This window comes from Schistocerca piceifrons, unplaced genomic scaffold (assembly GCF_021461385.2).
Source record: "Schistocerca piceifrons isolate TAMUIC-IGC-003096 unplaced genomic scaffold, iqSchPice1.1 HiC_scaffold_551, whole genome shotgun sequence".
NCBI lineage: Eukaryota > Metazoa > Arthropoda > Insecta > Orthoptera > Acrididae > Schistocerca > Schistocerca piceifrons.
Window position 1 is genome coordinate 109,983 of NW_025728790.1, and position 11,573 is coordinate 121,555.

General features: G+C 44.0%; 1 protein-coding gene across 1 annotated transcript in view; it reads right to left on the reverse strand.

Annotated features, from left to right (window-relative positions):
- Nucleotides 1-9,571, reverse strand: part of LOC124757567 (ubiquitin carboxyl-terminal hydrolase 8-like) — a gene marked incomplete at both ends in the record, with an annotated part of 115,452 nt that extends 105,881 nt beyond the window's left edge. The window contains one exon of the mRNA XM_047249068.1: nt 9,350-9,571. Within this exon, the coding sequence (XP_047105024.1) occupies nt 9,350-9,571 (222 nt within the window). The remainder of the gene's footprint in view (nt 1-9,349) is intronic.
- Nucleotides 9,572-11,573: the final 2,002 nt, after the last annotated feature.

The following is an 11,573-nucleotide window of genomic DNA, read 5'->3' on the forward strand; positions in this document are numbered from 1 at the left end:
CAGTTTGTTCCAAGAAGCAGGACACATGCGAGAGGAGCGTCCAGAGAGAAACATGATACTACTGCCCATGGTGTCAGATCCCTTGGTGCGTCACACCACACTTCAGAACCTATCATACACAAACAGATTTTTAATACTTATCTTGTCTGCCATCTTATTTGTATATTTAAATCAAAAATTTTCATCCTCGTAATAAACAACATGTTGTAACAACTACTTGCCGATAACAATATTATGAAAAGGAAAGTTGCCACTCCGCATATAGCAGAGATTCTGAGTCGCAGATAGGCACAACAAAAAGACTGTTACAAACAAAGCTTACAGTTGGTTGGTTGGTTTAAAAGAGGGGGGGATGGGACCAAACTATGAGGTCATCGGTCCCTTGTTCCTAATAAAACAATGCCACAAGTGTGAGAATAACACAGAGGAGACATATAACACAAAACAGGAAAGAAGGAAAAACCACAAGGACGAAGAAAAGGCAACAAACACTAAAAGGAACAATAGAGGACAAGAAAACAACAGAGAGGCACTAGAAACAGAAGAGAGTAAAACAAGAAAGCAGATTACAGTGGCTGGCCGACCACGAGAATAAAAAGGAAAAGCCAGCCACTCTGCAACACATTAAAAATTCCACCCTAAAAGCGCTAGCGTGGAGGGCACAGAGGGACAAAGGACATGCGATAAAACTTAGATCAAATGATAAAACCCACCCTCATCAATAAAACGTAAAACTAAATCAGCCAATAAAGCATTGTCAGATAAAATGAGCGGCAAAGAGTCTGGTAACCCAATATTTCATCATTGGGCAGTCAAAGTAGGACAGTGCATCAGAATATTGGCGAGAGGCTCGCATGGAAGACTTCCACACATTCGTAGTCTCCTTAATGACATGCAATTTGTTGTGCATACTGTTATGCCATTCCATCTCCCACAGCTGAAAAACCCTGTGGTATAAGTCAGAATGCAGGTCAGTTCAGAGATGCCCATCTCCAGAAGCTGTTTCCGCATAGCCTGTTTGGCCAGCCTGTCAGCAAATTCATTGCTTGGGATGCGGACGTGTCCTGGGGTCCACACAAACACCACTGACTGACTGGACCGGTCCCGGGCATAGATGGACTCCTGGATGGACACCACCAAAGGATGGCAAGGTTAGCACTGGTCGATAGCTTGTAGGCTGCTCAAGGAGTCAGTACACAGAAGAAATGATTCCTCGGAGAAAGAACGGATATACTGAAGTGCACAAAATATGCTACCAGCTCTGCAGTGAATACACTGCAGCCATTGGGCAAGGAATGCTGTTCAATATGGCCTCTGTGGACAAAGGCAAAGCCAACATTGCCAACATTACCATCAGCCATCAAGCCGTCGGTGTAAACCACTTCAGAGCCCCGGAACACTTCAAGAATACAGAGTAAGTGACAGTTGGGAGTCACAGGGTTAACAGAGTCCTTATGGCCATGCGAAATGTCCAGGCAAAGCTTCGAGCCACAGCTACACCACGGAGGTGTACAAGAATGGACCTCGAGGAGAGGTGGTGAAGGGAAGGACTACAGTTCAGATAGAAGCTATCGCACATGAACCACAATCGTTAGCCCTGACCTGGGCTGCCTATATGGGAGGTGAACTGCCATGGTTGGGAAAAGAAGACAGTAATTAGGATGTTCAGGAGAGCTATGAATGTGTGCAACGTAACTAGCGAGCAGTTGTGCACATCTGATCTTCAATGGAGGGACTCCAGCCTCCACCAGTATGCTTGTCACCAGACCCGTTTTAAAATCTCCTGTCGCTAGTCGAACTCCGCAATGATGCAATGGGTCGAGCGAACACAATGCTAAGGACGCTGCCGAACCATAAACCAGACTCTGATATTCAATGCAGTATTGAACAAGGGCTCTGTAGAGCTGCAGCAGCGTGGAGCGATCTGCATCCCAGTTGGTGTTGCTCAGGCAGAGGAGTGCATTGAGGTGCTGCCAACACTTCCATTTAAGCTGATGAAGATGGGGAAGCCAAGACAAAAGAACATCGAAAATCATACCTAAGAACTGATATGTCTCCACTACAGTGAGTGGATCACGATTACGGTAAAGTGCTGGTTCCGGATGAATGGTACAACGCCGACAGAAATGCATGACACACATCTTCATGGCGGATCCCACTCATACAATGTGGCAAGGATATTATGTCACCAGGTCATGCTATATGCTTTATGTAAGTCAAAAAAGACAGCAACCAGGTGCTGGCATCTGGAAAAGGCTGTTCGGATGGCAGATTCAGGGACACACGATTATCAGTGGTAGAGCGACCATGGCAGAAGCCGCCCTGATATGGAGTCAGTAGGCCACATGACTCCAGGACCTGACCCAACCCAACCGCTGACACACCATACGTTCCAGCAGCTTACTAAGAACGTTGGGAGGCTGATGGGCTGATAGCTATTTGCATCAAGTGGGTTTTTACCAGGTTTGAGCACCGGAATGATGGTGCTCTCCTGCCATTGAGATGGAAAGACGCCATCACACCAGATCCAATTGCAGATGACGAGGATACGTCGCTTGTAGTCAGATGAGAGATGTTTAATCATCTTACTGTGGATCTGACCAGGCCCAGGAGCTGTGTCGGGGCAATGTGCAAGGGCACTGAGGAGCTCCCACTCTGTAAATGGGGCATTATAGGATACACTGTGACATGCAGTGCATGAGAGGACTGTGACATGCAGTGCATGAGAGGACTTCCCTTCCACCCGCTGTTTGACAGTGCGGAAGGCTGGAGGTAATTCTCTGATGCCGAGGCTCGAGCAAAGTGCTTGGCAATCGCTTTTGCGTCGGTAGATAACTCTCCATTTATGGTCACACCGGGAACACCTGTTGGGGTCTAGTAGCCGGAAAGACATTTGATCTTTGCCCAGACTTGGGAAGGTGACATTTGGCACCCAATGGTCGAGACGTATCTTTCCCAACACTCCTACTTCCATTATTTGGTACATTGGCAAACGCAGGCACGGAGCCGTTTAAATGCTACGGGGTGCTCCAGGAAAGGGTGCTCCTTAAGCTGCTGTAGAGCTCGCCGACGCTCCTTAATTGCTTCACAACTTCTGGTGACCACCAAGTGACTGCCTTACACCGGGGGCACCCTAAAGAGCTAGGGATCGCATTTTCTGCCGCAGAAACAAATACTGTAGTCACCTGCTCAACCATCACATTGATGGTACCATGTGGGGGAAATTCAACGGTGACAGTAGAGGTGAAAGTTTCCCAGTCCACCTTGTTTAAAGCCCATCTGGGCAGGCGTCCGTGGGCCTGATGCCGGGGCAGTAACAGGAAGATGGGGAAGTGGTCACTACCACACAGGTCATCATGTGCTCTCCAGTGGATAGATAGGAGAAGTCTTGGGCTTCAAATTGATAAATCAATGGCCGAGTAACTACCATGAGCCACACTGAAATGTGTGGCAGCCCCAGTATTTAAGAGGTAGAGGTCGAACTGAGACAGTAAAGTTTCATTTCTGCCTCGGCCAGTAAGCACGGTGCCACCCCATAAGGGGTTATGGGTGTTAATATCTCCCAAAAGTAGGAAAGGTTTACGGAGTTGATCAGTCAGTGCAGCTAATACATTCAGGGATACTCCAGCATCTGGAGGAAGACATACATTGCAGGCAGTTATTTCCTGTGTTGTCCTTATTCTGACAGCCACAGCTTCAATAGGAGTTTAAGGGGCAAAGTGTAACTACAAACTGAGTTTAAGACACAGACACAAACTCCAAATGACACTCGTTTAGTCACTACGGTTCCTGTAATATCCCTTACAGCCACAGAGGGCAGGGTCCACATCCCTGGGAATCACGTTTCCTGGAGGGCAATGCAGATAGCAGGTGTAAAGCTTAGTAGTTGCTGTAGCTCAGCCAGGCAGTGGAAAAAACTGCCACAATTCCACTGGAGGATGACGTCATCGCGAGACTGGGAAGGCATGGAACATTCAATGAGGCAGTTTACGCCTCAGGGTCACCTGCTGTCATCGACTTATTGCCTGAGCAGTCTATATCCATTGTGTTTGAGGGTGTGATGAGAACCAGGTCCTCAGCAGACGCAAGAATCTCCACCCCATCCTCAGAAGCAGAGCTTGTAGGTAGCAGCGGTGTGGGTGCCACCACAATTTCCTTGGTCTTAGGGGTCTTCTTCTTGGATTTCTCCCGCTACTCCTTGGGTTTCCCTGGCTGAGAGGACTTCACTGGCTCAGTCTCCGGGACTGAGGATGAGCATGAAGCCCTATGACCAGCTGCTTTTGAGCTCTTCAGCCACTGGCGGGTGTCATCTGTCCCACTAGCAGAAACCTGGGAAGGGAGTGACGCAAGAAACCCCTTCCTAGCAAGAGAAGCTGAAGAAGGCTTACGCTTCTCCAGCTTAGAAGTGGGCACGGACTTCCTCGATGGTTGGGGGGGGGGGGGGGGGGTGATGCTATCGAAGTAGGTGGTGCGGGAGCAACAGGGAGGGAAATGTCTCCCACCATCAACGGTGCAGGTGTAGTCTTCCAGCTATGAGAGGTGACTGGGGTTGGCGGAGCTGATGGTGCCAGAACTGTTGTAGCGGCAGCGTAAGACGATGTCATATGTAACAGGATGCAGGCATCCAAATTTTCTCTTAACCTCAGTGTAGATCTGTCAGTCCAGGGTCTTGTACTAAATGATTTTCCTTTCTTTCTGGAGAATCATGTATTTTGGCTAGCAAGGTGAATGGTGCTCTCTGCAGTCGACACAGATAGGAGGTGGGGCACATGGAGTAGTGGGATACGATGGGCGTCCGCAATCTCGACATGTTATGCTGGAAGTACAGCAGGAAGACATATGGCCAAACATCCAGCATTGGGGGAGGGATACAGGGGTTTACATCACAGCGGTAGACCATCACCTTGACCTTCTCGGGCAATGTATCACCCTCAAAGGTCAAGATGAAGGCACCGGTGGCAACATGATTATCCCTCAGACCCCAGTGGACACACCGGATGAAATGTACACCTCGCCGCTCTAAATTGGAGCGCAGCTCATTGTCAGACTGCAGAAGACGTTCCCTGTGAAATATGATACCCTGGACCATATTTAAGCTCTTATGGGGCGTGATGGTTACACAAACTTCCCCTAGCTTGTCACAAGCGAGTAACATCCGTGAGTGGGCAGAGGTTGCTGTTCTGATCAAAACTGACCCAGATCTCATTTTGGACAATCCCTCCACCTCCCCAAACTTGTCCCTTAAATGCTCAACAAAAAACTGAGGCTTCATAGTCACGAAATATTCCCCATCAGCTCTCGAACATACAAGGTACCAGGGTGAACAAGATCCGCTGCCATCCTTAGCCTGACGTTCCTCCCATGGTGTGGCCAGGGAGGGGAATGATTGGGGGTCGTACTTCTGTGTGCTGAATTGAGCTCATGAATGCTTAGATGCTGCTGGTGTTTCACCACCAGCAAGAGATGATGGACTACGCTTCATCGCGTGTCATCTGCCCTGATGCCACCCACTCTGTCCAGGGGCCCTCCCCACAGGCGCCACCCAGCCGCAGCAAAGACCACCTGGCAGGATGGCCATTGCCGGGAGTCCCAATGACCCAGGGGGATGGGCATCTACCCCTTGGCATACATGGGGAGATAACGGTGACGGCATCAGGAGAGTGATCCCTGTGCGGTCAGGCACCTACAAATAACATGGTACATGGTGGCCCCACCACAACAGACTGGCTACTGTGCTGGATATCAGGTGCAAAGAAATCCATTGTCATCGTCGGCACAGAAAGTGACACTGAAAAGTGCATAGTGGAAAATGGACCCAGGAAGGTGTCCTCGCCCAAGAGATGGAGAATGGGCAGGACTGCAATCCAACGTCGAGAAAGTGGGCTAAAGATGTCAATGCATGATGGACACGATGCACCATATAAGGCGCCCTTCCCCAATTGGCTCGCTCTTTGGGAAAATTTTGAAAAATGGAAGTCAGACCACCACATAAAGGCCGAAACGTGCGAGACCCCTTTTAGTCACCTCTTACGACAGGCAGGAATACCTTGGGCCAGCAGGAGAGCAAAGCTTAAGTCCTGTGAGGCCTTCATCAACTATAGATGACACACACACACTCTGCAGTGTGTGTGTGTGTGTGTGTGTGTGTGTGTGTGTGTGTGTGTGTGTGTGACCTATTGTTGATGACGGCATTACAGACCGAAAGCTTTATTTATAATAGTCTCTTTGTTGTGCCTATCTACTATTCAGCATCTCCACTATATGGTGAGTGGCAACTTTCCTTTTCATAACATTGTTACATTCCATCCTGGATTTTCTATTGTTTGCGATTTGCAGATAATTTTCAAGAGCCTGAGTTATCTTAGGATAATGCGGTGGCAGAATCTTCTCACAAAATTCAAGTCACCGACTTTCTCCTCCAAATGCAAAAATATTTTGTTGACAATGACCTACATAGGGAGAAATGATCACCACGATAAAACAAGGGAAATCAGAGCTCGTACCAAAAGATATAGGTGTTTGTTCTTCCTGCGTGCTATACGAGGTTGGAATAATAGAGAATTGTGAAGGTGGTTTGATGATCCCTCTGCCAGGCACTTAAATGTGATTTGCAGAGTGTGCGTGTAGATGTAGATACCTTTCATCTACTTCCACCTGCATCACCTCCTTAGATTTTCAAGATAAATGTAGGAATGGATTGCCCAAGCAATATATTTTCAAAAAAATGTAAAATTATGTAAAAAATAGGTAAGGCTTTAAATGTTTTGTGGTAGGAACAGAAACATTAGGAGGTTAACACTGTCTCCCTACAATAGTTGGTATAGAGCCCGTCAGACCAAATTTAATTGAAAGCAGCAAGCATGGTTTCTTCTGAGCACAAACTGTCATGTTTAGAAACACTGAATCTTGTCTGGCTCAGGTGAGCTATCATGAGCCACTGACACAGCCAGTTCCAGTTCCCACATAACGAATGCTTGGTTCTACACCTTTGTATTGTTTGACATAAAGTGTAGCCACTGTTTATAAGGATACGCGTCTTGTATCAAAGAAGCCCATTTCCTTACTCCACGTGCATAACATGGCTGCATGATTCTGCAAAACTGAGGACAATAAGTTTGTCCCAGGAGGTGCTAGTTCCACAGGAATACTGAGATCCTGCATGGCACTGAGTATGGCCCTCTTGAATCCACTGATTACATATTTACATGTTAGTAACGAAATCCCAACCTGCATGAGCAGCAATATTGAGGAACAATAAAACGCAGTCCCAATAGGCCACAATAATGTCACTATCAAATTCTGACATCCTAGTAACATCTCTCCTATTACAGAAGACACAACATGATCTTCTCAAAAATGACTAACATTCAAATATAATTTCAGAATGATAAACCCATCACATAATTCTTCCTTATATACTACATGCAGATGGCATTACCCCTATATCTGTAATATGCCCGGCGGTTACACTTACTAAGCACTGGTGATGCTTGTCAATTCCCAGTTTGAGTCCACAGGACTGCCTGGCTCATACTCAAGCCTTTATTTGCTATACTCCTGAGAGAATAGACTTGTTGCATGGAAAGAGCAGTAGTGCCGCAAGAGCTTAAGCTCATCTGTTCATCAATCACTTGCAAAAGGGGTATGGAAGGAGAAGGTGATACCCAATTACAGTATTCTTTCAAATAAGCTATACGGTTCCAGAGGCCTTTTCAAGTCTCAGACATCTATGATCTATATATGCGGACTGAATCAACAAATGAAAAGTTATACCAAGGCTGGGATTCAAACTTTGATCTCCTATTCACTACGCGGATGTGCTAACCACTATGCCTTCTGGCACAGTAGCTTTGCACAACTACAAGAACTATCCTAGCACGCCTTCCTCCTCAACCCAATTACCAATTATGCCGATAGCATAGCAGAGGCTCTCCAACTGTACTGGAATAGCACTTCAGCATCAAATGGAGGTTCCTGCTTGAAATCCTGGCACAGGTGCTTTAATGAAAAAGAGTTCGAGTTTAGGGGGAATACCAAGTGGGCTGAGCTGTCAAAGGGAATTTAAACTGAGGTGGGAGGCATGCTAGGGTAGTCCATGTAGTTGTATAAAGCCACTATACCAGGATAGCATAGTGGTTAGTGTGTTTGCCTAGTGAGCAGGAGACATGCGTTCGAATTGCAGCCTTGGTTCAAATTTTCATTTGTTGCCTCAGTCTGTGAGTATTCATCACAGATGTTTGAGATTTGAAAAGGTCTATGGAATGAAGCATTTGATTGAAGCACCTATGACTGTGTTTCAGGTAGGATCCTCCATTTTGTTCGATGCTGAGGTGCCATTCCAACACAGCTGGAGAGCCTTTGCAATGCTGTTCGATTTTGGAGGGAATACCGAGTGAGCTGAGATGTGAAAGAGAATTTGGATTGAGGAGGGAGGCATGCTAGGGTAGTCGGTGCAGTTGTGTAAAGGGATTGTGCCAGGGTGGCATAGTGGTTAGCATGTTTGCCCAGTGAGCAAGAGACCCAGGTTCGAATCTCGGCCTTGATACAAATTTTCATTTGTTTCTTAGGTCTGCATACATACATTATTTTGTATTATGTACAAATATAATATGAAAAAAAATTCATTGAGCTTGAAACTATTTCTGTGGTTGGTCAGGAAATTTTCCTTTCCCAAATATTCTTAACATAAGAACTAATCTTCAAGTAAGTGGATGCAGATGCAAGGCTCAGTAGTTTCGCTTTTTTATCATTATGACTCACTACAGCTGACTTGACACCTTTTGAGTACTTGAACCATGCCCGATACTTTCAACTTGAATTCATTGCAAAATAAGGTCCTTTCAATGAATTAGTTACAGAAATTAACACTACTGCACAATTCAAAATGACCCAAATTGCAGTTCCCATACTTCATCTTCTGGAGTAAGAGACAAGGAAATAAGAAAGAAAATTAGGGTTAATGTCCTGTCACTAAACAGCGACCACAAGCTCGGACAGGAAGGAAACAGCACATTCCAACAGAACCATCCCTTTTCGAGGAACCCATGGAACACCCACATATGGATTGTTAGACAATAACTTGAATCCCACTACTCTATGCTACCCTATTGAGGGAGTGAAACACACATGGTATGGACATGTCAGAAGTGAACATGTACATAAGAAAACTTAACAGTTTTATCTTCATGTCAGTGGAAAATAAGCAATTCGAAGCAATGCTGATTCCGCTAGTGCTCATGTAATACATCATACAGTACATATTTTTTATCACCATATTTATGAAACAAGAAATTATAACAGTAAAATTGGAAATTTATGCCTCAATCATTTGCACAGGTCAGATACTTACCGTTTTTCAAGACTTCGAGACAGTTTTTCAGCAGCTATTACGCTTTCTTTTAATGCATCTCTTAATGAATCAGCTTTTCTATTACTCTTGGGTTCTTCTCTCTTGAGAACATACATCATTGTTTCTATGTATCTCATATGTAAAACATAACTCTTCTCCTCATCCCCGTCTTTGAGGGATTGTTGAGCTTCTAGAAGTATTTTTGCAGCAGATTTCCGTAATCTGGAAAACAAGGTCATCCACTACTGACAAATTGGTATGCATGTTCACAATGAAATAAAAAATGACTTACATTCTATCCATAGTTTGGAAGTTTTGATGACATGGCATAGCACCATTTAACATTCACAAGGAAAACATGAATAATGATAGAAACAGACATACACCCTGGAAAGATTTACCATTTACACACGGCATTAAATACAACTTGAGCCTTACTCATAAAATTTTGGGAAGAAGAAGAAACATAAGAAGGAACAGCATTTCTGGACATCTGACAATGAAACATGCAAGTTACACAAAGTGCAGCCAAGAAGAGTCTCTTAGATATATGGAGGAGAGTTGATAGAGTTGGATATTGTGGAGTAACAGCAAGGCAAGAAAGAAAAAATAAGGGCCAGATAACATCAGATCAAAAACACAAAATAAATGAAAACTGAAGAAAGATACTAAACAAAAATGGCATAAAGCAGACAGTAGATTAATAAATGGCAACCAACAGCAATGATGATGAAACTCCTGGCAGGTTGGAACTGTGCGCTGAACCAAGACTCTAACTTGGGACCTTTTGCAATTCATGGGAAAATGCTCTACCAGTTGTGCTACCCTGCATAACTCACAATCTGTCCTCACAGCTTTACTTCTGGCAGTTCCTCACCTCCCACCTTCCAAATTGGTAAATGGGGAACTGGCGACAGTAAAGCAGTTCATGGGTTTTGCTTAGGCAGATTAGTTGGCAGAGCACTTGCTCATGAAAGACAATAGTCCCAAGGTTGATTTTCAGTCCAGCACACAGTTCTAGTCTTCCTGGCAGTTTCATGTCAGTTCACACACTGCTGAAGACTGAAAATTCATTCTAACAACACTAATAACAAAATGTTACTATGAAGTTCAGTACTTAAAGCAAAAAGAAGAAAGAACAATTATGGGAGCACAAAGTAGGTCAGCAAGAGGGGAGGAGGAGGAGGACATACAGAAAGAAGGTGAGGATATTGTGATTAAGTATCTTGAAAAGGTATCTGGGGGGATAGGAGATGGAGTGAATGAGGAATGAAATTCTCATTTGCTATTGAGGAAATCATGTATAAAAACCCTGTATTTTGGGTTCTTCCCACCTTGAATCTACTGTATAAATGTCATGTTTGTAAATCTTAAGCTGCACTACTGATTATATATTATTTACCAAACCAGTAAATGCACAGCCAATTTTCAGTGGTATCTAATACAGGGAACAAGAAAACAAACATTACTTAGTTAACCAACTACCTCAGCACATCAATGATACAACTGTTCAACATGAAACAACTGGGTGACATGTTTCAGCATGTATATCTTCATCAGTGTCATCCAGTATGTCTCACATTGTATCACAATCCTCTTACCTCTTACAAGAAATATATTGATTCATACAAAGGTGGCATCTGTGCAAAAAGTTTTAAAGCTGACAATTTCACGCCACTGACGTAAATGTTCATACTTACGTTAGACATTCAAATTATTTTAAGTTGAATAGTTGTGTACTGGTAGTGTTTTACAGTGTACTGATTTAACTGGTTAAATGAAAGTTTATTTTCCAATTCTTGTATTAAATATCACTGAAGACAAGTCTTGCTTAGTTACAGTTTGTTATAGAATCGTTACTGGAGCTATAAGTGTATCACCAAGTTGTCATCTATATATCATGTGCTAAATTATCCATTCTTATCAGAATAATAAAGATAAAGAATGTTAAATGGGTGAGAAGTTCCACCATTAAAACTTCAACTACTTACATTCACTATGATCATTCCAATGTAAATAGAACCACCACTTATGCTAAAAACTTTTACCAATTTGACTGTCAATATTTAATCTAATTACTGAGTGTATTTAAAATATTGTTATAATCAATTCATTAAGGTATATGTTACAGATTTAATACATTAAAATAAGTATTATAGTTACAAACTGTGTATATGTCTTGAGTCAACAGAACTCACTGTGTGCAAATAGAATCCAGTATTTG